The sequence below is a fragment of the Mobula birostris genome, chromosome 20 (genome assembly GCF_030028105.1).
Source record: "Mobula birostris isolate sMobBir1 chromosome 20, sMobBir1.hap1, whole genome shotgun sequence".
NCBI lineage: Eukaryota > Metazoa > Chordata > Chondrichthyes > Myliobatiformes > Myliobatidae > Mobula > Mobula birostris.
In genome coordinates, this window is record NC_092389.1 from 1,659,017 (window position 1) to 1,686,251 (window position 27,235).

Sequence of the window (27,235 nt, forward strand, 5' to 3'; positions counted from 1 at the left end):
TACTTCTGATTTTCCAGCAACTATAGTATGTGTTTTGCATGTTGTTTTTATTTAGTTTCTCAGAGCTGGTGCAAGATGAGTTATTTTTGTTTTATTTAATATAGCTTTGTCAAGGACATCAGCAAATGATATTTGAATTCGAATCTCTCAGTGATAATCCTGCAAGCAGGCAGCACCAGTTTGAGAACGCACGCAACGCCTTCTCGGAAATAACCTTCAGGACATTCGCCTCATTTGCATTGACGTCAGCGCTCCTGGCCGGTCGTTCGGCCAGGAATCACGTGACCGAAACCGGCTAATGCGCGCCGGGCAGGATAAGCGGGGACTGTGAGTGTGCGTGCGCGCGGGCGCGCGCGCCCCCGCTCGCGAAGCCCCGCCTTCTCTCCCACTCGGCTTGCGCCTGCTCGCCCGCCCGCTGGTGTTTTCGACAAGATGGCGTCCAGCGGTGCAGCGAGGAACGGCAGCCTTCATCAGACCTCGCCGTTACCGCCGCAGCCGCACAAAACTGGGTCGGCCAGAATCAATTGCTACGAGATCGAGAGGACCATCGGCAAGGGCAACTTCGCTGTGGTCAAGCTCGCCACTCACATCGTCACCAAAGCTAAAGTAACGTATCTCCTTCTCTCGGGGTATAATGTGTAACATCGTTATTTCCTTCACCACCGTATCATGGTCACCTTCTTTACGCTGAAGTTTTGCTGCCGACTAGGGAAGGATGGCTCTCTGAAGTGGGTAAAACCCCACTGGGGTTGACAGCTGTAGTAGTCTCGTCAGGGCAGAAACGTCTTCTTTCCTGTCTCCCCTCTTCTCTCCTTTGCTCCCTTCTTTTGTAAAAAAAAAGCCGAAAACTTGGATTTTATTACCGATTAGGTTTCCCGTTCGTTCTCCCTGTAATTGTTGGTGATGTCACTTAAGTCCCTTTATTCAGTGTTCGGCCGGAGGGGGTCAGGCAAGGTCCGGGCCGGAGCTGTCAACTCGGCCTGTCCTCAGCTCGATAGCCTGTCCTCCGCCAATGCGATTTTTCCTAACATAAGTTTTTCCCAAAGTTCCGGGGTCTTATTTGTCACTCCTGGACCGTACACACTTCTTAAAGTAACTAATTTGCAACACACTACGCGAACAATTTGCGCTCAATGTACAGTGATCATTTATTATTTACGTACATTGATCATGGTTATTGTGGTGATCTACACGATAATTTGTTTTTTTTAAAAAGCCGACCTGAGAAAACATCGTTGGTTTAATTGAAAGTGTAGCTACAGTACTTTATTGTTTGGAGTGGAAAACATAAGTGTTCAGCTATTTCTGAAATTATTATCGCTATATATATATTTCCTGCAATTACTCAGTGTGAGGCATATTATTCATGCAATGTTTAGTAAAATGATATTTTTGATTTGCTAGAAACATTTAATGGAGAATCTAGTATCAAGAGTTTACAATGGAGAGGTTACACATTTGTCAATTGATACACCAAAATGTATTTCCTAAAGGTCAGTTTCAGTTCACTATTTATGACAGAAACTAGTTTGTAATTTTCGTGTGATTAAATAGGTTTCATGTTTCTATCACACAGCAAATTTTTTATCAGTTGCATTTGCCTTTTCAAAGATACAAATTTGGAAGTGCACATCTGTTTTAGTGCCATCAGTATTTTTATGTGCTGCATTAATTTTTCCTATTAAGGCAGATTCTTCTGAAATCAATAGGCAAATATGTACATTATTTACTTAAGCCAATGATGAAGCATGATTTTATTACCTTAATTTCATTCATCATAATTACTGATGAGTTTTGGATGTTGTAGCTGACTCCAATGTTAGAATATCCTTTAATACATGCTGTGTATGGTCAGTGGACTTATTAATTTACACTTTTCTTCGAGTTAATCTTAGTCAACTATTTTTGATGTGCCCTTTAAAAAAAATCTGCTGTGCTGTGATGACTGACGTATACTTGTATATTAAGCACCGACATTTGTATTTCTATGCTAGGAATTCTTTGAACAATTGTTGTTGAATGTGTTGTCATTGCCCAACTGTAAATTTGCAGCTTGCTAACCTTCAATACTCTTGTGTTTAAAAAAAAATCTCTGCATTGTACTGCAGGAAGGAATTCTTGATGATCACACAATTTTTTTGACATCTGCGGTGAAATTTGTGTTTTTGAATCAAAATCTGGAAAATATAGAAAAAAAGAAAATTCTATTTGATAGTTTTTATACTTAATAATATTTTAGCCAGGAAACCCAATTTAAACCACAATAGTTAGTTGGGAGCCGATATGACATTAGTTGAGACCTGATGGTTGAGGGATAGTACTTGTTCCTGAGCCTGATGGTGTGAATACTGAGGCTCCTGTAGCTTCTTCCTGGTGACCACCCAGGACGTGCTTTCTTCTTGCTGCTGCCATCAGGAAGAAGGTACAGGAGCAACAGGGCTTACACCACTAGGTTCAGGAACAGTTATTACCCCTCAACCATCAGGCTCCTGAACCAAAGGAGATAACTTCACTCAACTTCACTTGCCCCATCATTGAAATATTCCCACAACCACTGGACTCACTTCAAGGACTCTTCATCTCATGGTCTTGATATTTATTGCTTGCTTGCTTGCTTATTAATTAATTATTTCTTCTTTTGTATTTGCACAGTTTGTTGTCTTCTACGCTCTGGTTGAACACCCTAGTAAGGTGGCTTTTCATTGATCCTGTTACGGTTATTATTCTATAGATTTATTGAGTATGCCTGCTCAAAAATGAATCTGAGGGTTGTATGTGGTGACACATGTACTTTGATAATAAAATTTACTTTGAATATACTAGATCATATAACAGATATTGTTATTTTACTGACTTGCTTCAATAATAATGCATTTTGATGTAGTGAACTATTAAAAACTTTTATAGCATTGTTTCCTTTAGTACTTGTTTTTTATTTGAAATAGCTTCTGAAATTTTTGACTACAGCTGTTCTGTGACAAAGGGTGCTAAAAATGTCTCTGTACATCCTTGTCCTACATCCTACAATTTGGTCCTTTTCTTTCCTGTGTTGTACATGACTTTATCACTGAGTGAACAGCATATAACTTGCTGTATATTTCTGCCTGTGCTGCTCTGCATGTGGCCATAAAGATGTAAAAACAGTGATCCAAAATAAGTCATAGGCTTTGGCTGTGGAGAAACTTATCATTATTTTCAATGTTGTGAATTTATTACATAAATCCTGTGACAGTTTTCATTTTGGCTCTGGAATGTCATTGTATTCTTGAAATACTAGAACAATTCTATATATATGATGCCAAGAAACAATTTTTCCTTTATCTTTGACTGTTCTTTCTTTTTTATTTGACTGAGACATTGCCTCTGCCTTGTTTTTCTTTGGTGGGAGGAACAGGGATGTGGTCTGAGTGACAGCTTACACACAGCTGGAGTCCAGGTGATTCCGTGTCTGGACTCCTTGAAATACATACTTTCTTAATTCAGGAAGAGTACCTCTGTGATCCCCCACCCCTCCTGACCCTGGGGTTGAGCAGTCCGTTTTATGATAGCGCCAAGAAAGGATTTTATTTTGATTTTGTGGAAGTGGGATGAAAGCCAAGGAAACATTGTGGTACTTCTTGGAAGGGATTTTGGTGCACTGTTGACTTTGAATTATGCTGGCAAAGACCTGCCAAGAAAGGTCTGATTGGCACACTTAATGAGACAGAACACTTGAAAACAGGTAGGGTAGCGTATGCCAAAAAATTGAATTGGGCTGGTGTTACTTCAGAGTTTCTAAATCAATATGTCATTTTTAATATACTGTATGAGTAAATTTTCTGAATATCCTTGAATTAGTATGTAAGTTATTTAATTAAATTGTTTAAATTATTAGTAGTACAGCAAGATTTGAAATGGTAACTGTTACTTCATGCTACTGCTATTCATTGTTTTTATGTTATTGTTCTGCATAATTGAATTATCCATAATTTGATTTAATAACTGAAGTAGACTTTACTGTTCCTGAAAATTGTAGCCTAATATATTCTTAGTGCAGTTATTATGAGGACATACTGTTACTCAGTGATCCTTGTAAGTAACAGAAATGTTATAAAGTCAGTTGTCTTTGGGTAAAATTATAGTCCAGTGATGTCTCAAACTATGTTATTGCTTTTAAATGGTCTGTTAGTTAGTAATTACAATCCTGCAAACACGAGAAAATCTGCAGATGCTGGAAATTCAAGCAACACACACAAAATGCTGGTGGAACGCAGCAGGCCAGGCAGCATCTATAGGAAGAGGTACAGTCGACGTTTAAGGCCGAGACCCTTCATCAGGACTAACTGAAAGAAGAGCTAGTAAGAGATTTGAAAGTGGGAGGGGGAGGGGAGATCCAAAATGACAGGAGAAGACAGGAGGAGGAGGGAAGAAGCCAAGATCTGGAAAGTTGATTGGCAAAAGGGATACAGAGTTGGGGAAAGGGGAGGATCATGGGACAGGAGGCCTAGGGAGAAAGAAAGGGGGAGGGGAGCCCAGAGGAAGATGAATAGCAGGCAAGGAGTGATTGTGAGAGGGACAGAGAGAGAAGGAAAAAAAAAGGGAGGAATAAAAATAAATAAGGGATGGGGTGAGAAAGAGAGGAGGGGCATTAATGAAAGTTAGAGAAATCAATGTTCATGCCATCAGGTTGGAGGGTACCCAGACTGAATAAAAGGTGTTGTTCCTCCAACCTGAGTGTGGCTTCATCTTGACATTAGAAGAGGCCATGCATTGTCATAACAGAATGGGAATGGGACGTCGAGGACCCGACGCAGACTGGGAGACCGTTTTGCTGAACACCTATGCTCTATCAGCCTCCGAGTCCAACACATAATTCTCCGTAACTTCCGCCACCTCCAACGGGATCCCACCACCAAGCACATCTTTCCCTCCACCCCCCCTTTCTGCTTTCCACAGGGATCGCTCCCTATGCGACTCCCTTGTCCATTCGTTTCCCCCCCCCCATCCCTCCCCACTGATCTCCTTCCTGGCACTTATCCGTGTAAGCGGAACAAGTGCTACACATGTCCTTACACTTCCTCCCTTACCACCATTCAGGGCCCCAGACAGTCCTTCCAGGTGAGGCAACACTTCACCTGTGAGTTGGCTGGGGTGATATACTGTGTCCGGTGCTCCCGGTGTTGCCTTCTATATATTGGTGAGACCCGACGCAGACTGGGAGATCGTTTCGCTGAACACCTACGCTCTGTCCGCCAGAGAAAGCAGGATCTCCCAGTGGCCACACATTTTAATTCCATATCCCATTCCCATTCTGACATGTCCATCCACGGCCTCCTCTACTGTAAAGATGAGGCCACACTCAGGTTGGAGGAACAACACCTTATATTCCGTCTGGGTAGCCTCCAACCTGATGGCATGAACATTGATTTCTCTAACTTCCGTTAACGCCCCTCTTCCCCTTCTCACCTATCCCTTATTTATTTTTATTTCCCCCTTTTTTTCCCTCTCTCTGTCCCTCTCACAATCACTCCTTGCCTGCTCTCCACCCTCCGGACTCCCCTCCCTCTTTCTTTCTCCCTCGGCCTCCCATCCCATGATCCTCCCCCTTCTCCAACTCTGTATCCCTGTTGCCAATCAACTTTCCAGCTCTTGGCTCCATCCCTCCCCCTCTGGTCTTCTCCTATCATTTCAGATCTCCCCCTCCCCCTCCCACTTTCAAATCTCTTACTATCTCTTCTTTCAGTTAGTCCTGACGAAGGGACTCGGCTTGAAATGTCGACTGTGCTTCTTCCTATGGATGCTGCCCGGCCTGCTGCTTCCAATTACAATCCTGGGTTGCTTTCTAACAAGTTCAAAGAGAAATAAATATGTGACCTGAAAGGGTTACTTTCTTTCATTTTTAGGCAGTGTCTATCAGAATGCTCTGTTACATTAAGAACTTTAGAAATAGGAGTAATGGACCATTTGGCCTTTTGAACCCACTCTGCAATTCATGAAAATCATGGCTGATCTACCTCTATCCTTTTCCTGAACTCTCCCCATGTTGCATATTTCCTTTAATATCCATAAATCTATCAGGCTTTGTTTTGAGCTCTTTTGGGGTTGAGAATTCCTAGATTCACAATCCCCTGTGTGAATAAATGCCTTTTCTCAGTCTCTTTTGACCTACACCTTATTCTGAGAAGTTACCTCAAGTTAACCAACCCCTTTTGTGAGATCTTATCATGTGAGATCTGTATGAAAGTCTGAATGCAACACATCCAGTGGTTCTCCCCTTTCCACGCAATTTATCACAGCTACACAAAATGGCAGTAGATTTAAGCATGATTTTTCTTTCATGATTCCAAGTTTTAACTGCTCAATTAAATTATTGTTTTCAACGTCATCTATTATTAAATTTTTCATTGTAAAGTTTGGCGTTTTCCCCTAATGATGTTAGGTTGGTATTTCCCCCTTTTTTAATCTACCTTTTGTAAATAGTGGGATCACATTTGCAGCTCTCTAATCCATGGAAAAGGTTACAAAATTCAAAAAATCTTGGCTTTGATAACCAGATAACTGTCTATATAAGTGTCTTTCAAAGCTTATTAAGTCCCTAGGATTTATGTTTTTAGTCTCACCAACTTCTCTGGTTTTATTTTTCTTTGAATTCCTTATTTTTGTTAGTCTCCTGCTATTTGGTATTTCGTCAATTTTTTTTGTCTCTGTAAAGATGCACACAAAGTAGTTGCTTGTCATTTCTTTATTACCATTATAATTTTTTCATCTCTGCTTGTAAACAAGCCGTATTTCTTTTGTTAGAACTTACCTTTTCACATACTTTTATCCTGTATTAGAATAAAGATGTGAAATTAATACATACTGTATTTCTATTTCCTTGATGGTATTCTGGACCAAAACTGACGAAAGGAAGATTTGCACTAATTTTGCAGATTTCAGTTCAGGCAGTAATAACAACAACCTACACTGTTCTCATAAATTTAAAAATCTCTGCTGTTGGTACTTAAGTCCTTATTATGATCTATGCCATTGTTATAACCTCTTTTTTTCATTTTGTCAGAAATGCATATCATTTGGAGCCAGCTTTCTTACCTCTGTGTGTTTCCAGGGAAACAATTGCAGTTCCTGCATCATTACTGATCTGATTCTGACATCACACTCTGCAGTTGTGCACATAGGTAGAGCATGTGCTTGTGATTTTTTTTTTTGTTAAGGGCAAACAAGAATGATAAATAGGCAGGAATGAGGATAGACACTGCAACAGTATTGATAGATAGAGGAGTTGCCCATTGCATAGGCAAAGACTGCAGCCCAATCTCAGTCTATCATGTCTGAGGATATTATGTAATTTAAAATAAACTTAAATCCCTTATTTCTAATGTTTAAAATCCACTGAAATTTTCTCATAATTAGGCATCTGAATATCTCATGATATTTCTCATTTGTATGATTTTTATCTTTAAGCTTCTCAATTATGGATAATGTGAAAATGAAAACATAAAACTATGTGTAACTAATTCTTTACAAAGAATGCAAGAAGTTTTAATGCTAACAGAATAATGGTGTTAAATTTGTGTGTACTGATCAGGCCTAGCATGGTTACTATACTGTATGTCATACCTTCTACTGAGATGTTGCTACACATTCAAATTGCACAGTTTTGTGTCCAACTTCAGCTGGTTTACTTTCAGCACAGAAGCTGAGAAAACTAAAGCTATCCATTTTACTGTGCCTACATGTTTCAAGTCTTAACTTGCTCACTCTTGTTTCTGTGTAATCCAAGTTTGGTAATTTGAACTATGTTGTGTTGTTCAACCTCTTCCTCCCACATCGATTCTATTATTGTCATTGGCCCAGTACCATTTAGCTCCATCCCTTCTTATGTTCTCTGCTACCAAATCCACACTTTTATCACCTGCATCTGGTCACCAGCCTCATGAAGTTATGAATCATTTTGACCATCACTACCTACATCCTCAGTTATGTGTCCATTACTCTGTTGTCAATGTACTGTTTTCCGAAAACCTTGTCAATACATTAAAGCGGGGTGTCAAACTACTAGCCTGCGAAGGGGTCCAATTCAGCCTGCGGGATGAGTTGGGGGGGGGGGAGTATATTCATGACCATTTATTATCTACCTGTACGGCAGTCGCTCTCTCTCCCACCGCTGTCTGTGCCGTCTGCTGCACTAGCAGCTTGTTGTGTGTACTTAGAAAACAGTAGGCGGCAGTTAACCACCCGCTGTGCATAAGCACCTACCACCCTGCACTGAAGACCACTAGGGCCCCACTTATGTCGTCAGACACAGTATAAACACACAGAGTACTCAGGTAAGTAACACCTGTAGCAAGGCTGAGACTGTTTCCTGCTGTGGTTCAAAATGCCTTCCAAGAAAAGAAAAGTTGACATCGAAGGTTGGATATTCAACGATAATTGGAAAGATCGTTTTTTCTCCTGTGAGGTCAACGGCAAACCTGTGTGTCTGATACGCTCACAACAAGTGGCTGTGGCAAAAGAGTACAATATCAAACGACACTATGAGACGTCATACGGAGAAAAATATGACAAGTACACAGGACAACTCAGAACGCAAAAGGTAAACGAGCTTGAAGCAGCTCTGAAAAATCAGCAGTGTTCACCAAAAGTCGGGAGACTCATGATGGAGCTGTCAAGGCCAGCTATATTATTGCCAACAAAATAGCTGCTGCGTCGAAGCCATACTCAGAGGGGGAGTTCATCAAAGCATGCATGCTGACGGTGGCTGAGTTTGTGTACCCTGAGAAGAGACAGGCTTTAGGTAATATCAGCTTGTCAAGGAATACTGTGGCAGAAAGAATCGGGGACCTTACAGGAGATTTGAACAGTCAACTAAAAGAAAAAGTGAAGTCATTTATTGCCTTCTCTATTGCAATTGGTGAGAGCACCGATGTGACTGGTGTAGCTCAGTTGGGAATATTTATTCCTGGTGTTGATGCATCTTTGACCGTCACCAAGGAGTTTGTGGAGATGGTGCCCATGACAAACACCACAACGGCGAACGACGTTTTCTCCAGCCTCGTCGAGTCCTTGGACAGACTGGGGATTGACTGGAGTCACACTGTCAGCGTGGCAACAGATGGCGCACCGTCCATGGTCGGGGAAAAGGCAGGTGTTGTTGTGAAACTCAGAGAGAAAGTTCAGACAGGGAATCCAGAGCAGGAATTCTGGAATTTTCATTGTATTGTACACCAAGAGGTGTTATGTAGCAGGAGCCTGAAAATGGGCAATGTCATGGATGTAGTGATCAAAACGGTTAATTTTATTAGAGTCAAGGGACTCAACCATCGGCAATTTGACACTCTTTTGTCCAAAAGTAATATTGGACACAACCTACCCTACCACGCTGAAGTCGGCTGGTTGAGCAGAGGGGTTGTGATCAAATGTTTTTTTCAATTATGTGCGGAAATTGGACTATTCATGAACGAGAAAGGGAAGCCAGTGGCATAGTTGGATGACCCAGACTGGCTTCATGATCTTGCATTTTTGGTGGATATAACAGAGCACTTAAACGTGCTTAATGTTAACATGCAAGGCCGCAACAAACTTGTTACGGAATACTACGACAGCATTCGTGCCTTTCAAATTAAATTAGGCCTGTGGGAGATGCAACTATCCCGGAGCAACCCTGCTCATTTCCCCTCTTTGCAGTCTGTGCGTGTCACTCATGGGAATAATGACAACATGGACAGGTACAAGGACAAAATATCACGGCTGAAAAGTGAGTTTCAGAATCGTTTTCAAGTCTTCACTCAGCTCGAGAAGGAATTCTCACTATTTTACTCGCTGTTTGCCGTCAATACAGCATCAGATGTGCCGGAGGAACTAATGGAACTAATTGAAATTCAGTGTAACTCCGCTTTGAAATATAAATTTGAGACTGTGGGTCTGGACTCATTCTATCAATACTTGGGACCGATATACCCCAAGATGTCAGACTTTGCCTCAAAGATCCTTTGCATGTTCGGGACAACATATCTCTGTGAGCAGGCGTTCTCCATAATGAACATGAACAAATCCAAACTGCGCTTGCAGCTGACACACAGACATCTAAATGACATTATGAAAATCACAACTGGCCAGAAACTGGTCCCTGATGTTGACAGGCTGTTTAAAGCCAAGAGATGTCAGGTGTCTGGAAGCAGCAAGTGAAAAATGAGTGACACTGTTCGATGCACTGTGACATGTAAGCAAAATGCATTATGAAATATTGAGTGTCATAATATTGTGATTCATTCATTTTCTGACTATATTGTAAATGTGATCACTTCAATAAAAAATAGAGGCTAACTCTGTTCATTGTCTGAGTTTGATTGCTGGAAGCAGGGTAATAAAAATTAGGTGCAGTTGTGTAGCCTGCATTTACAGTTTGTTTCGTTAGGTCTACTTTTGTGTCTGCTAATGTTTGATTTCAAATGGTTTATTCATGGAAAGGTGTGGCTCCCAAAACAATCTTAGCCAAAATAGCATCCTTTTTTCTCTCTCATCACAACTTTCTTGTAGCCTACGACTGTAAGTTAATACCAATCATAAAAATAATGCTTGCTAGGCAATCTTCTTCATAAAAAATGAAATTCGTCAAGTGAAACACTTTGTAGTTATAGCAGAGACGGAGACACATGAGAGCAGGTTGAAAAAACAAAGACAACGAAAGCTGTGGGAGCACGCACGTGCACAACTGATCCGGCCCGCATGAAGTCGCATTTTGCCAAATCCGGCCCGTGACCTAAAGTGAGTTTGACACCTCTGCGTTAAAGTCTCTCTGTAACCATAGCCACCCTTTCCGGTGACATTATTATGTCTCCGCATTAATCTTGTGTTTTTCCAAAACCAAATCACATCTTGTTTTCTGTTGTAGTTTTGCAGCCTTTTCTTCCTTTCAGATCGGGAATCTCTCTGGCCTACCAGCTCCACAAACCTTGCTTTTGGGCCATCTAAAATCTTTCCCTGTGATTGATCTTTTGATTGAGATTACAAGAAATAATGTGAATAATATAATTAATGTAGGATTTTGGTTGTCCTCCAGATGTGGAGTATGCATTCCACTGGGTCAGTAAAGATTGTTTAGATTTAACTAATTTTCTGACAACATATTGCTGATTCTTCTAATTGGATTAGCATGGTTTGTAAAGCACAGTGAAATTTATTCTTATGAGATGCCATAATGTTACAGTAAGTTTTTCCAGTTGTGGTAAAAGCCTCCCTTTCTGGTAAAGATTATATTTTGCTCCCTGTAGAAACAATGAAAACGTTTTGCACTGGGGAGAAATAAGTACAAGATCAGCACTTTAGTTGGCTTTATGGACTGGATGACATTGATGCTACTGGAATGGATGATGAACAATATGGATACTTAAGATGCATCTGCACCTTTCTCCCACTCCCTTTTTTCATATAATGTGCGCACACTGGTTATAGGACTTGAATTGCTGTGCAGTTTATGAGCTTGTTTGAATAATTAGTGTTAGAATGTATTAATCTTAGAGCCATGTAAAGATTCTCGTCTCCTCTGTAGTAGCTTGATATGTGACAATGGAGAGTTGTTAAAATCATTAAGTATTTTGGGTTGCTTGGATCCTTTGGATAAGTAATTTTTGTGCACTCCATATTACTAGGTGCTATTGGATCATTGAATTTGAATGCAGCATTTAATGTTATCACATTAAAAAATCTTTTCTATAAGAGAGAAATTTGAGCACAGGTGTACACAAGTCATTGTAAGATTCTTTTTATCTTGTTTAGTCTTAAGTTTATATTATTTAGGTGGCAGTCCTCAACTATTACGCTCAATTGGCTTAGAAGTACTAAATTTAGTTTGCAACAATGGTTTGTGCATAAGTTTGCTGTTCGATTATTCCTTTGCAGACTTATGTAACACACCACAAAGAACTAAAATGGACCAGATAATGTATAAAAAATGAAAAATGTAATTAATGAAAAATGTATTTTTCATGTTTATGGTTGTGTATTGTAGCTTTTTGAGCTATGTCTGTGGTCAGAGGTGTATAGTCAAAAGAAAAGTAGCTAATTCAAAATTATTCAGTTGGATTTTGATGTCAAAACCCTTATCTCTTTCTTTCCATGAGGAAGTAATGCATAGTCTGTCATCAGATCCTTCTGATAATGTTAACTCTATTTATGTTGAATCAAGTATTGTTGACTTGTATGTTTTCAATTTAAGCTATAAACAGTTTTGCATTACAGTAGAGGAAAGAAAACGATTGTAAATTTATCATCAGCAAATATGTAGTAATGAGATACTGATTTTATAGTCAATGAGTACTTGAGAGCTTTCATACTAAAACTGAAATTGTTTTACACTGATGATCTTGGGAATGTAACTTGGATTTGAAAAACTAATCAACTCAACTAATGTGAAGATCTTCCAGGTACTATGACAATTCACTTAGTTTTAGTGTTGGATCTGTTATAACTCTAGAATTGGGCTGCTGTGTTGGAGTGAAGTCTAACCTCTTTACACCGTTGTTGTGGTTGGAATGCCTCCTCAAACTACTTTTGCCTTTTTTTTCAACATTGCTGGATCAGTATTCCCATCTGAATTAGAGATGACCGTAAATACTATGTCCACGCCCAATAAACAAATGTATTAATGTATTTTACTATTTTTCTTGTTTACTTCAGAATTGGACTTTTATTTTGTACTGTCCCTAAACCTGAGGCTAGTACTGGTTCAGATTTCTAATTCTTCATTCTAGAATTTTTTTTTTGAAAATTCTACTTCCAGTAAAGTTAAAATTCAGGTTGGTGTGATTTCTAAGAAAGTAAAAGACGGACCTGTTCAAAATCTAGCGGCCCCTGCTGAGAATTGGTGTCTTCAACAGTTCCAATGATGTTTGCCTCATTGTACTCATCTGTAGCCATTTATGATGTAAAAGTGACCTTGTTTGCTGTTCCCAGGGAAGTGTAGAGGTTTTGAAACCTTCATCAGAGCAGAGAACTATGACGGTTCAAACAAAGAAACACAAGGACAGAATGAGACTGCTCTGTCAAATGTGGCAATTTCAGCTGAATGCTCAGGAAGTTAAAATTAATCCCACCACTTTTCATCTTCTTGTCCTGTAGAATGTGCTTTAAATGTTCATTCACCATTTCCCTGAAAGATACATACTTTTTATGTTCCACTTGAAAAGAGCTGATTTCTCAATATTTTTGCTGCTTTGGTGAAAGTCATCTTTTGAATGTGGTGGCACCATATCAGTGGTGGACTTAGTCTTTCTTTGCCTTAATAATTTTAAAATTTTGATCTATCCATTTCAGATCTCTCTATTTAAGATAATAAACCCAATAACTCAAGTTTGTCCTTGTAACTATCATTCCCTACCTCTATTATCAATCTGGTTAGTTCATTCTATTTCTTACAGCTATGAAGTCTTTTTTTTATTATAGACACCTTAGAGCTACACAGTATTCTTCTCAGTATTATCTCAGGTATTGATATGCATTATCAGCATAATAGAAAATAATTACATCTTACTGATGTACCCTGCTGAGGAAAAAATTTATCCTCTTTTATACGTTAAATATGCAAAATTTCAGAAGATGACTTCATAGGAACTAAACTTGAAAAGTAGAATTCAGTCGTTAGTTGCATCATTAGTATAGAGTTGAAAATCTATCCATGTCTTTTTTCCAAGAGCATGTTTTACTTATTAGCTGTGTTATGTAGATTTGTGCTCGTATAAATTTTAAAAGAACTATGCTTTTGAAAAAGGCTCTAGTGCTTTCCTGGCATATATGACATATAAGATCTTCTCGTGTTTCCAGCTGGATACAGGTATCAATTATAACTGACATTTTGATGACAAATTCTGCCATCTTCATCGGGGATCATCCTCCTTGGATCAGGAATCATGTGTTTGTCATGGAAACATCGGTTATAATCGATACCTGTACCTGGCTGGAAGCCCAAGAAGAGTTTATCCAACTCTGCTTTTGTTCGTTCTTTTCTAATGTGGCTGTCCAGTAACCTGCCTTAACAACTACCGTCCAGTGGCACTGACCCCAACAATAGTGGAGTCCTTTGAGCAGGTGGTTATGGATCACAGTAAACCCCATCTTCCTGCTATATTGGACCTTTCCCAGTTCGTTTATCACTCAAATCGGCCCACTGATGATGCCATAGCCACTGCACTTCACTTCATCCTGTCCCACTTGGAAAATAGTGCCTCATATGCCAGAATGCTGTTTATGGATTTCAGCTCGGAATTTAATAGGATCATCCCTCGGAAGCTGGTGGGTAAACTGTCCTTGTTGGATCTCAACATTTCTCTCTGTAGAACTGGATTGTGGACTACTTGACAGAAAGACCAGCGTCAGTCTGTGTTGACAGAAACCTCTCTAGCCCATGCCGCTAACATTGCTAGATCCAGTTCAAGCTGAATCATCAGGTTTGCTGATGACACAACAGTGGTTGGCTTCATGAATAACTTTGACATGAGAGTGTACAGAGAGAAGGTACAGCGGCTGGTAGAATGGTGTGTGCACAGCAACTTGAGTCTCAATGTGGGCGAGATCAAAGTGGTGAAGGTGCAGGCTCACCCTTACTCACTGCATGTACACGGTTCCTACGTGGAGTGAATCAGGAGGACTAAGTTTCTGGGAGTGCAGTAATGGACGATCTCATCCAGTCCCTCAACACAGCTTCTTTGGTCAAGAAAGCACAGCAGCGTCTCCACTTCCTGAGGAGGTTGAGATCAGTGAAGCTTCCCACTCCATTCTAATCAATTTTTACAGGAGCATCGTTGAGAGTGTCCTGACCATCTACATCACGGTCTGGTACGGGAATTGCAAGGCATCTGACCGCAAGTCCCTACAAAGGATTGCGGGGACTGTTGAGAGGATCGTCTGGCAGTCTCTCTTCCACCCATTAAAGATACTTATCAGGAGTGCTGTGTAAGCAGGGCCCTTAGCATTGACAATGATTTATCCCATCCGTCCCACAGTCTCTTTGACCCCAGGCAGGCAGGAGTTACCATAGCATTAGGATAAGAATTGTTAGGATGGAAACGGCTTCTCCCCCCGGGCCATCAGACTACAGAACTCCCTGCCACCACCCAGGTCTCATCACATATGAAGCGACAGTAGTATTATACTGTTTACTTTTTAACGTATCGTATATGCAACTTGTTAATTCATTTGTGGTAATATTACTTTGTGTTATGTACGTGAGTTATACTTACTGTTCTGCACCTTGATCCAGAGGATTGTTGTTTCGTTCAGTGGTTATACATGTTACGATTGAATGACAATAAACTAAATTTGAGCTTATTTGACAGTACACATGATAAGAAACGAGTCCATTCCAGTTATCACATGTCTCTTTCTATGTGCGTCCCCTTGACTGCATTTTGTCATCTCTTTAGCCCAGATACAGAGCAGACATTTAATTTCCAATATTACTGCCATTGAGGAAAGGTTAGCTTTTTCTCGTCTATGGACAGAATTTTGTGTCCACCATGTCAGTATTGGTTAATCAGAAGGTCAGCACCTACCAAAATTGTTTTTTTTCCTCATGAAGTTTGCACAATTTCACTGCTGTTCCATTTTCCCTCAATGGCTTTAAAACCTGTTAGGAGATAATAAATTCCTCCTCTCCTAGTACTTTTGGAATTGCAAACCAAAGTTTTTGATTTTTATCTGTATTACTTGTTCAATTCATCTGTGTTCTGGCATGTTCTCTTGTTTATGCGGGTGAAACGGCAGCTTAAGACTTCCAAAATATTGGATGAAAGTGGTAAGAATATGTAGAGGCCCGAGTAACTCTTCTGCTTTTTCTTATATTTCACTAAATCAAGTTTTCATTTTTAAATTTTAGAATAATTTTAGGAGATTAAAATTTGTGGTGTAAGTAGCCTGAAAAATATTGAAATGGTAGTTGAAGCTAAGTGCAAAATATTTTCAGAAACAATTGTAAAAGGGTATGAAAAAGTAATTTAAGAACTTGCTGACACTTAGTTGATTTTCAGAGTAAAAATATAACTGAGATACTAAATAGGGGGCATATTCTTAAATGAAATATTGAGTATTTTCATATTAATTTGTATGCTCTAAATAGTGGCTAATGAGTTTAGTTAACCTTTTAAATAAATATAGAGAACATCTTGAGTCTCATTGAGGATTTGGGTTGTTGTAGCTGAGTACAGACCTTTAGAAATTTGGCTATTTTTGTAGCTGAATAGGCACCTTCAATTCCTTCTGTAACAAAGAAACAGGAAAAGTATCTCTCAAATAGTGCACACATGAATTGGCCTGCTTCCTTAAGTTAGGACCTTCTTTCCTGTGTATGGCTCATATTGTTTCTTAGCAGCATATGCACAGTCACTTATGGCAGTGCTCTGCATAATATTGATATAACTGTAGAATAACATTCTTTGTGCATAAGATCCAAAGTTTAAAGTTTCTGGAAATGTTCTGCACAGTTTAGTTTCTAGACCTGAAGGTTTTGTATTTCACAAGCATGATGTACAGAAAGAAAACCTGTATGTAGATTTGGGTGGTTTGATAATATTTGAGAACCTGACAGTGAAAGGGATTGAATACTTGCTGATAGCGGGGAGAGCAGCTATCAACAAGTATTCCAGTGTTAAAGGCAGTGTGAGGATTGTAGGATTGCACTTGATAACATTAATGTTACAGGTGTCCCCCACTTTTCGAATGTTCGCTTTACGAAACCTCACTGTTATGAAAGACCTACATTAGTTACCTGTTTTCGCTACCAAGAGGTGTTTTCACTGTTAAGAAAAGAGGCAGCGCGCGCCCCGAGCAGCCGCTCCTCCCCTGGATTCGGAACTGCAATCTAGCCAGTATTGCTTAAACACTTGCCTCTGTGCATCTGTTAGCAAGATGAGTTCTAAGGTATCGGAAAAGCCTAAAAGAGCTCGTAAGGGTGTTACACCTAGCGTAAAACTAGACATAATTAAGCGTTTCGATTGTGGTGAACGAAGTAAGGACAAAGTGAGTTTGGCTTGTGGAAGTTGACAAAGATAATGTTGAAGAGGTTTTGGCATCCCATGACCAAGAACTGATAGATGAAGAGCTGATGTAATTGGAAGAGGAAAGGATAACAATCGAAACCGAACGCAGTAGCGAACGGACCGAAAGAGAAGTCGTCCAGGAACTGAAAGTGAAGCAACTGCGTGAGATTTTCGCTGCAATGGTAAAGTACGACCTTAATTTTGAAAGGGTAGGTAGGTTTAGGGCATATTTGCAAGATGGTTTGAGTGCTTACAAAGAACTGTATGATAGAAAAATGTGCAAGGCTGAGCAGTCAAGCAAGCCTTCCACATCAGCCACAGCAGACAACGAACCTCTATCTTCGACATCAAGGCAGGCAGACATAGAAGAAGATGACCTGCCTGCCTTGATCGATGAGATGACACCCCAGTGTCCCACCACCCCAACCCTCAGGCCGTGGACCGATACATTGCCGCGGAGAATGCAGTGGTAGCCGGGTCGCACCCAGCTCGTCTTCAAGAAAAAATGCCAAAATAAACAAGCTAATTAATTAGGTGCCGCCCAGCACATAAATATCAACCCAGATCAGAGGCGATTGCCGATTGCGTTGCCTCTGATCTGGGCCGACATTTACGTGCCAGGCGGCACCTAATTAATTAGCTTGTTTATTTTGGCTTTTTTCTTAAAGATGTGCTGCGTGCATCCCAGCCACCACTGCACCCCTGCATGTTTCGTGGATCGGTATTGGTCGGTGGCCTGGAGGGTGGGGGCCACTGCACCACCCCACCCTCCGACGACTCAGCCTAACACACCATCATCAGTGTGCTCGGCGCTGTCTTCCTGATTCCGGTAAGTGAAACTACACTGTACATACATTATTTCTACTTTATATAGGCTGTGTATTTTTATGTGTTATTTGGTATGATTTGGTAGCTTCATAGCTTAAAGGTTACTGGAGAGAGTGTTTCTGCCGAGAGCGTTTGCGTGAGATTTTTGCTACGGAGAACAGTGCGGCAATGATTGTAGAGAAGTATTTCTACTTTATATAGGCTGTGTATTTATCATATCATTCCTGCTTTTACTATATGTTACTGTTATTTTAGGTTTTATATGTTATTTGCCATGATTTGGTAGGTTATTTTTGGGTCTGCGACCACTCACAAATTTTTCCCATATAAGTAAATGGTAATTACTTCTTCGCTTTACGACCTTCCGGCTTACGAACCGTTTCATAGGAACGCTGTACCTTCGGATGGCGGGGGAAACCTGTATAGGTAATGAATTCAGGAAGCATGATAATTGTTGGCTACTCATCTTGGAGAGATGCGCATTATGAAGTTGAATGTGAGAGGGTACAAGCTGGAGAATGGTCTTCATTGGTACAAATGTATGAGAGGACTTGCAAGTAATTATGGAGAGTAAGAGGATGTAGATGAAATATTTTTTTGCAGGTAGTACTGAGCTGAGATAAAGCAATCTTTAAACTCTGCACTTGGTGTAGGAAGGCAGAATAGGGATGAAGATGGAAGAAAATAATCAGAATCAGATGTTGGTTTTAATAGGCTCCTGAATAAAGCAATGTTATCAAGTCCTAAAGAGCAAGTGTTTTTGAATTATGTATTCTAGTCCTTAAAGCAACAAATATAATTAAACCAGTGTGACGGCGGTTTACTTCAGATGTGATGGTAGCACTTCACTTCAGGTACTAAGATTGTAACACCTGATTCTACAGTGCAAAATCTCGTAATAGAACTAGTTTGATACTTATCGGTTTTGTTTAGTAATAAATTTCAGGTTATGTCTTTTCCTACATAATTAATTGACAGTATTATATATTAATGTGCACTATTTGAAGCTAATTTATGACAGCAGTCTTGGAGAAGGAAGCAATTAATTACACAGTACTCCTCACTGACTAATGATATTGGTATTTGGGGACTGCCCTGAGGGAGAGCTGCAGAATTAGAAGTGCCAGTTTGGAATGAGAAGTTAATGAGGTTCCTTCTCTGCTTCTTTGTTCCAATGTGAAGAGGTGGTTTTCTTGAGGTACTTAACTAACCTTTAACGAGCCCTTTCTACCTTAACTAATACAATCAAGATTTGAAAGGTTACACACTATTTGAGAGTGTTTTCTTTTTTCCTTTTTGTTCAGTATTTGAAAACAGAAGAATAAATTGGATTGATAAACATTTTGATATTATTCACAGTATAATTTCCTTGACAACTGTTGTGAGTTTTTAATTTTGCATCCACACCATCGATCTTGCACATGCAAAATGTTGATCAGAAGTGCTGGTGACTGTAGTTGCTAAGATGTCTTCAACTGTAGATTACTGTTGAAAGCTATTATCTTCCTGAAGGAAAAATAACTCACTTTTTGCCACTTGTTGATGGTGTGACATAAGTTGTTATGTGAGTAGAGAAAATAGACACAGAATTTCATACACAATGACAATTTATTGTTATGAGCAACTTCATACATTTTGTGTATGTGAATTTAATGGTAGTAAAATATAGAATTTGGCAGTATGTTAAGGAAGATTCCACTGAAACTAACAATTCTGCAAAAGTCAGGATGAAATTGATTGTAGTGAGAAGTTGAATCTCCTCTGAAAAATATGCTCCTCAGGAAGACATAAAGAAGGTACAAGGATGTCGCCAGGACTGGAAAAGTATAACTAGTGAAAAATTGGTTAGGCTATAGTTATTTTCTTTGTGGCAGAACTTGCCTTACATGACATTAGAATAATAAAATTATTAAGCAGGATGAGGAATGTGTAAATGCTGAATATGAAAATGTGAAAATACAGTTGAAGTGAGAAAGAAAATAAAACGACACTAAGAATATACTGTATATATGGGATCTGGAGCTCTGATCCTTTGTGTTTACACAGTACTCGGATGTGTGCATTGTCCTTGATATCCATTGACTTACTAACTGCAGATTCACATACCCTTGAGGCCTGCTCACAACTCCATATCAAAATTATTTTGGAGACACCAAACAAAAAACAGTAATGTATTTGAAATTGCTCCAGAATGTGGTTTGGTGTAAGACCAACACTGGGGTTTGTGTGTTGGCTGGCTGAAATACTTCAAAGTATGTACAGTGGCATGCAAAAGTTTGGGCACCCCAGTCAAAATTTCTGTTACTGTGAATAGTTAAGTGAGTAGAAGATGAACTGATCTCCAGAAGTCGTAAAATTAAAGATGAAACATTCTTTTCAATATTTTAAGCAAGATTAGTATATTATTTTTGTTTGGTACAATTTTAGAGTGGAAAAAAAGGAAAGGAGCACCATGCAAAAGTTTTGGCATCCCAAGAGATTTGAGCTCTCAGATAACTTTTACCAAGGTCTCAGACCTTAATTAGCTTGTTAGGGCTATAGCTTGTTCACAGTCATCGTTAGGAAAGGCCAGGTGATGCAAATTTCAAAGGTTTATAAAAACCCTGACTCCTCAAACCTTGTCCCAACAATCAGCAGCCATGGGCTCCTCTAAGCAGCTGCCTAGCAGTCTGAAAATTAAAATAAATGATGCCCACAAAGCAGGAGAAGGCTATAAGAAAATAGGAAAGCGTTTTCAGGTAGCTGTTTCCTCAGTTCGTAATGTAATTAAGAATTGGCAGTTAACAGGAACGGTGGAGGTCAAGTTGAGGTCTGGAAGACCAAGAAAACTTTCCAAGAAAACTGCTCGTAGGATTGCTCGAGAGGCAAATCAAAACCCCCGTTTGATTGCAAAAGACCTTCAGGAAGATTTAGCAGACTCTGGAGTGGTGGTGCACAAGTATGACCTTCATGGAAGAGTCATCAGAAGAAAGCGTTTCCAAAATGCTTCAGGCTTGTTTTGATACGCAAACACAAGGAAATCTGCAGATGCTGGAAATTCAAGCAACACACACAAAATGCTGGTGGAACGCAGCAGGCCAGGCAGCATCTATAGGAAGAAGTAGAGTCGACGACTCAACCCGAAATGTTGACTGTACTACTTCCTATAGGTGCTGCCTGGCTTGCTACATTGCACCAGTATTTTGTGTGTGAGGCTTGTTTAGATGTTCCTTTGCAAACTTCTGACGCTGAATTTTGTGGTGAGTACGCAGGAAAGAAGTCCTGTGGACTGATGAAGTTAAAATAGAACTTTTTGGCCGCAGTGAGCAAAGGTATGTTTGGAGAAAAAAGGGTGCAGAATTTCATGAAAAGAACACCTCTCCAACTGTTAAGCACGGGGGTGGATCGATCACGCTTTAGGCTTGTGTTGCAGCCAGTGGCACGGGGAATATTTCACTGGTAGAGGGAAGAATGAATTCAATTAAATACCAGCAAATTCTGGAAGCAAACATCACACCGTCTGTAAAAAAAACTGAAGATGAAAAGGGAATGGCTTCTACAACAGGATAATGATCCTAAACACACCTCAAAATCCACAATTGACTACCTCAAGAGGCGCAAACTGAAGGTTTTGCCATGGCCCTCTCAGTCCCCCGACCTGAACATCATCGAAAATCTGTCGATAGACCTCAAAAGAGCAGTGCATGCAAGACGGCCCAAGAATCTCACAGAACTAGAAGCCTTTTGCAAGGAAGAATGGGCACAAATCCCCCAAACAAGAATTGAAAGTCTCTTAGCTGACTACAGAAAGTGTTTACAAGCTGTGATACTTACCAAAGGGAGTGTTACTAAGTACTGACCATGCAGGGTGCCCAAACTTTTGCTTTGGGCCCCTTTCTTTTTTTTATTATTTTGAAACTGTAAAAGATGGAAATAAAGTATTCTTCCTTAAAATATTAAAGAAATGTGTCATCTTTACTCGCTTAGCTATTCACAGTAATAGAAATTTTGACCAGGGGTGCCTAAACTTTTGTATGCAAACAATGTGCGACCTTGAGATTTGTCTCCTTATAGGCAGTCACAAAACAAAGAAACCTAGTGGAACCCATTTAAATAAAAGAAGACCCAATATGCAAGAAAAAAGAACAAATCATGCAAGCAGTAAAAGTAAGTAAATAACATTCAGAACTAAAGTTCACAAAAGTGAGTTCAGAGCCACAAAGCTAGTTGTAGCCGATCTAGGAGTCAGTTAGTTGTAGGTCACAGCCTCAGTTCAGCATAGAGACAAGTAAACCTCACCGAGCAGTGAACTGAACACCAGCCTGACCCACGCCACTGGCCCTGACACTCCGTTTCAATCTGGTCCAGCGCTTAAACCAGCCAAAGCTTTTAAGACTATCTGAAACGTATGGCCTTGGTATCTGTATATTTTTGTTTTGCACAAAAGGTCAATGTCCTCATTCCTTGGAGGAAAAAAAATGAATATTCGGTGTAGTTGAAGTACAGTAACTTCATGTGTCACGAAATGCTACTTAAAAGTAATTATTTACTTTTCACACAAATTTTCATGAGTGAATTTTAGTGTGTCTGAAATTGTTGGATAGTGATCTGTAAATTCTGTAAGTGTAAATATCCTTTCCTTGAATAGCCATAACATGGGGTTGCTGGTCAACTACATGTGGTGGCTAATATTTGTGACCATGCATAAGAATCATGAAAAGATATTTATAAGTTTTCAAATGGCAAAAGCTTTACATAGTTTGGAAAACTATTGTACATTGCCATTATGGTATTACAATAGTATAGCAGCTAGCGCAAACGCTTTATAGCGCCAGCATTCACCTATCAGCGTTTGATTCCTGCTGCTGTCTGTAAGAAGTTTGTATGTTCTTCCTGTGACTGTGCGAGTAAATTGTTCTGTTTCTATTGGCAGGCTATCTCTGCTTCTTACCTGCCTACAAAATTACTTGTGGAGTAGTCTTAATTAAACTATGAAAAATGCTAGGCATAATGGAGAGGATAAATTTGCAACTAAATCTGGGAGAAAATGAGAAATAGAGAAAATATTAGTTTATGAAGAAGAGGGAAAACAGACATTAAATTTTACGTTGTTAGGAAACTCAACAACAAATAGTTATTATAGCTGATATTGGAGAAGTTAATTGGTGTCTTTTAGTGAGCCTGGATTAGAAGACTTTTATATGAATGTCCTCAAATAGCTCTGAAATAGGCTGCTTGTGCAAGAACAGCCAACAACCATTTCATAATATTATTAAACGGATTTTTACGACTTGTATGGCAGTCAGATTATGTTTTCATAAAGCAGTTTTTGCATTGCTGCCTTTAAAAGTGTGAAGTTGTTGTCACAATAATATATGGTAATAGATCATAACTGATAGATAATAAGTAATTTTTTCTTTAATGTTATATCTGTAATTTTGAGTTTTTTTTTCCTAGTTTCATATTACAACCTTTGTTTTTAAATACTTTATTGTCAGCATCTGCTTTCCAAGATGCATGTACCACAAACCCACTGCTCTGTGGGTAATACTTCAAAAATACAATTGCAATTATATTTGTGAATTTTGTATTTATCACTAGGTAAGATGGTCTGTTTGCAGTGCTATTATCCATTGTTCTCCAAAGTGAAAAGCAAGATCACAACTTCAACTCTTTTTTCCCCATTGAAAATATAATTTGTATTGGGATGACAATTATCCTCTATTCTTGCAATTGCCTGAAACCCTTCCTAAGCATTGGCCAAACATTTGCACAGTATTCCATTGTGGCCTCACTAATGATCCACTCAAGGTTAAAATAACACAGTAACAAAGTAAACTGGATATTAAAGTAATGACAATGGCAGCTGGTGGATGTTATTTCGCAATTCAAACTTCAGAAATATAAATGTTGAGTAACAATTGCTGCAGTGCATGTTTGCACTATTGAAACTTGTAGTCAAATGGCTAAAATCTTGATGACTTTAAAAATAGATAATCAGTCGTGACTATTCTAAAGCATCAAGTGTATTTTCCACATTGTATGCTTGCATGGACAGATGCATGAGATAAAGAAAGAGAAATAGTTAATTTACTCTAGACCTAATGATTAAAGTCCCATTAAGGTTAGCTCTGTTTTGGGGCTGCAATATTGTTTGAAGTAGCATGGTCACAGCTTCTGTCTTTCACCATCTTAAAAATAGGGTAACACTATTTATTACTGGCTTTAATGCAAACACAAATGTTTTAAAATTAATGTTCTTCAGCAATTTTTACATGGAATTATTGTATTAACATTTCACAGCAGCCTTAAAATGTATACATTCAATAACCTCCATTATATTGCTGATACTGTAAATGTCATTTGTTCTTTTAGCTTAACAGATTTTCCGTGTATTGCTAAATCAACGATAGAAACGAGAGGGGATAAAACTATTGGTTTCTAATTTATCAAGTTAAGTCACTTTTTATTGTCATTTCGACCATAACTGCTGGTACAGTACACAGTAAAAACGAGACAACGTTTTTCAGGACCATGGTGCTACATGAACAATACAGAAACTACACTGAACTACGTAAAACAACATAAAACTACACTAGACTACATACCTACCCAGGACTGCATAAAGTGCACAAAACAGTGCAGGCATTACAATAAATAATAAACAAGGCAACATACACAGTAGAGGGTACAGTAGTTTGGTGTCAGTCCAGGCTCTGGGTATTAAGGAGTCTGATGACTTGGGGGAAGAAACTGTTCATAGTCTGGTCGTGAGAGCCTGAATACTTTGGTGCCTTTTGCCAGATGGCAGGAGGGAGAAGAGTTTGTATGAGGGGTGCTTGTCTGAAAAAATAAGAATAAAAAATGTTATTAGTATGGTATCCACAATAACTTTGTAATATTTGATCAACTTTAGTTGGAAGAATATAAATTACAGTGCACTTGTTTATCTTGAAGTTATTTTTTAACGTTTTCCCATTGTCTTGATTGTATGTTCTTTAAGTATAGAAGTTTATAATCTCTCAAAGGGTATGGACGTGGTTGATGGTTATCGTCTTTTCCCCAGGATCTACAGGGCACTGATATAAGATGAGATGGGAGAGGTTTGAAAAAGATGACACAGAGAATAGTGAGTACCTGGAGTGAGCTGTCAGAGGAAGTGGTCGAGTCAGGTACAATTGCAACAGTCAGAAGATGTTTGGGTTGGTACATGGAGGGGAGGGGCTTGGAGGGTTATGACGCGGGGGGGGAGATGATGTGACTAGCATGGGGTTCTTGGACTGAAGGAGCTGTTTTTATGTTGTATTACTCAGATTCTGACCTTTTCTCAAAGCTACATTAACTTAATTAGAAATGTGTGCAATAAAGGAACAGCAGTTATAATGGGTGACTTCAATCTACATGTAGATTGGGTGAACCAAATTGGTAAAGGTGCTGAGGAAGAGGATTTCTTGGAATGTATGCGGGATGGTTTTTTGAACCAACATGTCGAGGGACCAACTAGAGAGCAGGCTATTCTGGACTGGGTTTTGAGCAATGAGGAAGGGTTAATTAGCAATCTTGTCGTGAGAGGCCCCTTGGGTAAGAGTGACCATAATATGGTGGAATTCTTCATTAAGATGGAGAGTGACATAGTTAATTCAGAAACAAAGGTTCTGAACTTAAAGAAGGGTAACTTTGAAGGTATGAGACGTGAATTAGCTAAGATAGACTGGCAAATGACACTTAAAGGATTGACGGTGGATATGCAATGGCAAGCATTTAAAGGTTGCATGGATGAACTACAACAATTGTTCATCCCAGTTTGGCAAAAGAATAAATCAAGGAAGGTAGTGCACCCGTGGCTGACAAGAGAAATTAGGGATAGTATCAATTCCAAAGAAGAAGCATACAAATTAGCCAGAAAAAGTGGCTCACCTGAGGACTGGGAGAAATTCAGAGTTCAGCAGAGGAGGACAAAGGGCTTAATTAGGAAGGGGAAAAAAGATTATGAGAGAAAACTGGCAGGGAACATAAAAACTGACTGTAAAAGCTTTTATAGATATGTAAAAAGGAAAAGACTGGTAAAGACAAATGTAGGTCCCCTGCAGACAGAAACAGGTGAATTGATTATGGGGAGCAAGGACATGGCAGACCAATTGAATAATTACTTTGGTTCTGTCTTCACTAAGGAGGACATAAATAATCTTCCAGAAGTAGTAGGGGACAGAGGGTCCAGTGAGATGGAGGAACTGAGCGAAATACATGTTAGTAGGGAAGTGGTGTTAGGTAAATTGAAGGGATTGAAGGCAGATAAATCCCCAGGGCCAGATGGTCTGCATCCTAGAGTGCTTAAGGAAGTAACCCAAGAAATAGTGGATGCATTAGTGATAATTTTTCAAAACTCGTTAGATTCTGGACTAGTTCCTGAGGATTGGAGGGTGGCTAATGTAACCCCACTTTTTAAAAAAGGAGGGAGAGAGAAACTGGGGAATTATAGACCGGTTAGCCTAACGTCGGTGGTGGGGAAACTGCTGGAGTCAGTTATCAAAGATGTGATAACAGTACATTTGGAAAGCGGTGAAATCATCGGACAAAGTCAGCATGGATTTGTGAAAGGAAAATCATGTCTGACGAATCTCATAGAATTTTTTGAGGATGTAACTAGTAGAGTGGATAGGGGAGAACCAGTGGATGTGGTATATTTGGATTTTCAGAAGGCTTTTGACAAGGTCCCACACAGGAGATTAGTGTGCAAACTTAAAGCACACGGTATTGGGGGTAAGGTATTGGTGTGGGTGGAGAATTGGTTAGCAGACAGGAAACAAAGAGTGGGAATAAACGGGACCTTTTCAGAATGGCAGGCGGTGACTAGTGGGGTACCGCAAGGCTCAGTGCTGGGACCCCAGTTGTTTACAATATATATTAATGACTTGGATGAGGGAATTAAATGCAGCATCTCCAAGTTTGCGGATGACACGAAGCTGGATGGCAGTGTTAGCTGTGAGGAGGATGCTAAGAGGATGCAGAGTGACTTGGATAGGTTGGGTGAGTGGGCAAATTCATGGCAGATGCAATTTAATGTGGATAAATGTGAAGTTATCCACTTTGGTGGCAAAAATAGGAAAACAGATTATTATCTGAATGGTGGCCGATTAGGAAAAGGGGAGGTGCAACGAGACCTGGGTGTCATTATACACCAGTCATTGAAAGTGGGCATGCAGGTACAGCAGGCAGTGAAAAAGGCGAATGGTATGCTGGCATTTATAGCGAGAGGATTCGAGTACGGAGCGGGGGGTATTACTGCAGTTGTACAAGGCCTTGGTGAGACCACACCTGGAGTATTGTGTGCAATTTTGGTCCCCTAATCTGAGGAAAGACATCCTTGCCATAGAGGGAGTACAAAGAAGGTTCACCAGATTGATTCCTGGGATGGCAGG

The 27,235-nt window shown here is 39.6% G+C and overlaps 1 protein-coding gene across 13 annotated transcripts in view; it reads left to right on the plus strand.

Annotated features, from left to right (window-relative positions):
• Positions 1-381: 381 nt before the first annotated feature.
• The window catches only part of sik3 (SIK family kinase 3), a 444,540-nt gene continuing 417,686 nt past the window's right edge, over positions 382-27,235 (plus strand). For 9 of the 13 annotated variants that reach the window (XR_011889794.1, XR_011889796.1, XR_011889795.1 and 6 more), the window contains exon 1: positions 382-606. Coding sequence is in view for 3 of the 13 variants with exons in the window: in XM_072283868.1 (XP_072139969.1) it covers positions 433-606 (174 nt within the window). In the remaining 10 variants the exon portion in view is untranslated. Of the gene's footprint in view, positions 607-24,882; positions 24,946-24,969; positions 24,989-27,235 lie in introns of those variants that run through there. The other 4 variants (XR_011889798.1, XM_072283869.1, XR_011889802.1 and 1 more) reach the window with 3 other exon arrangements.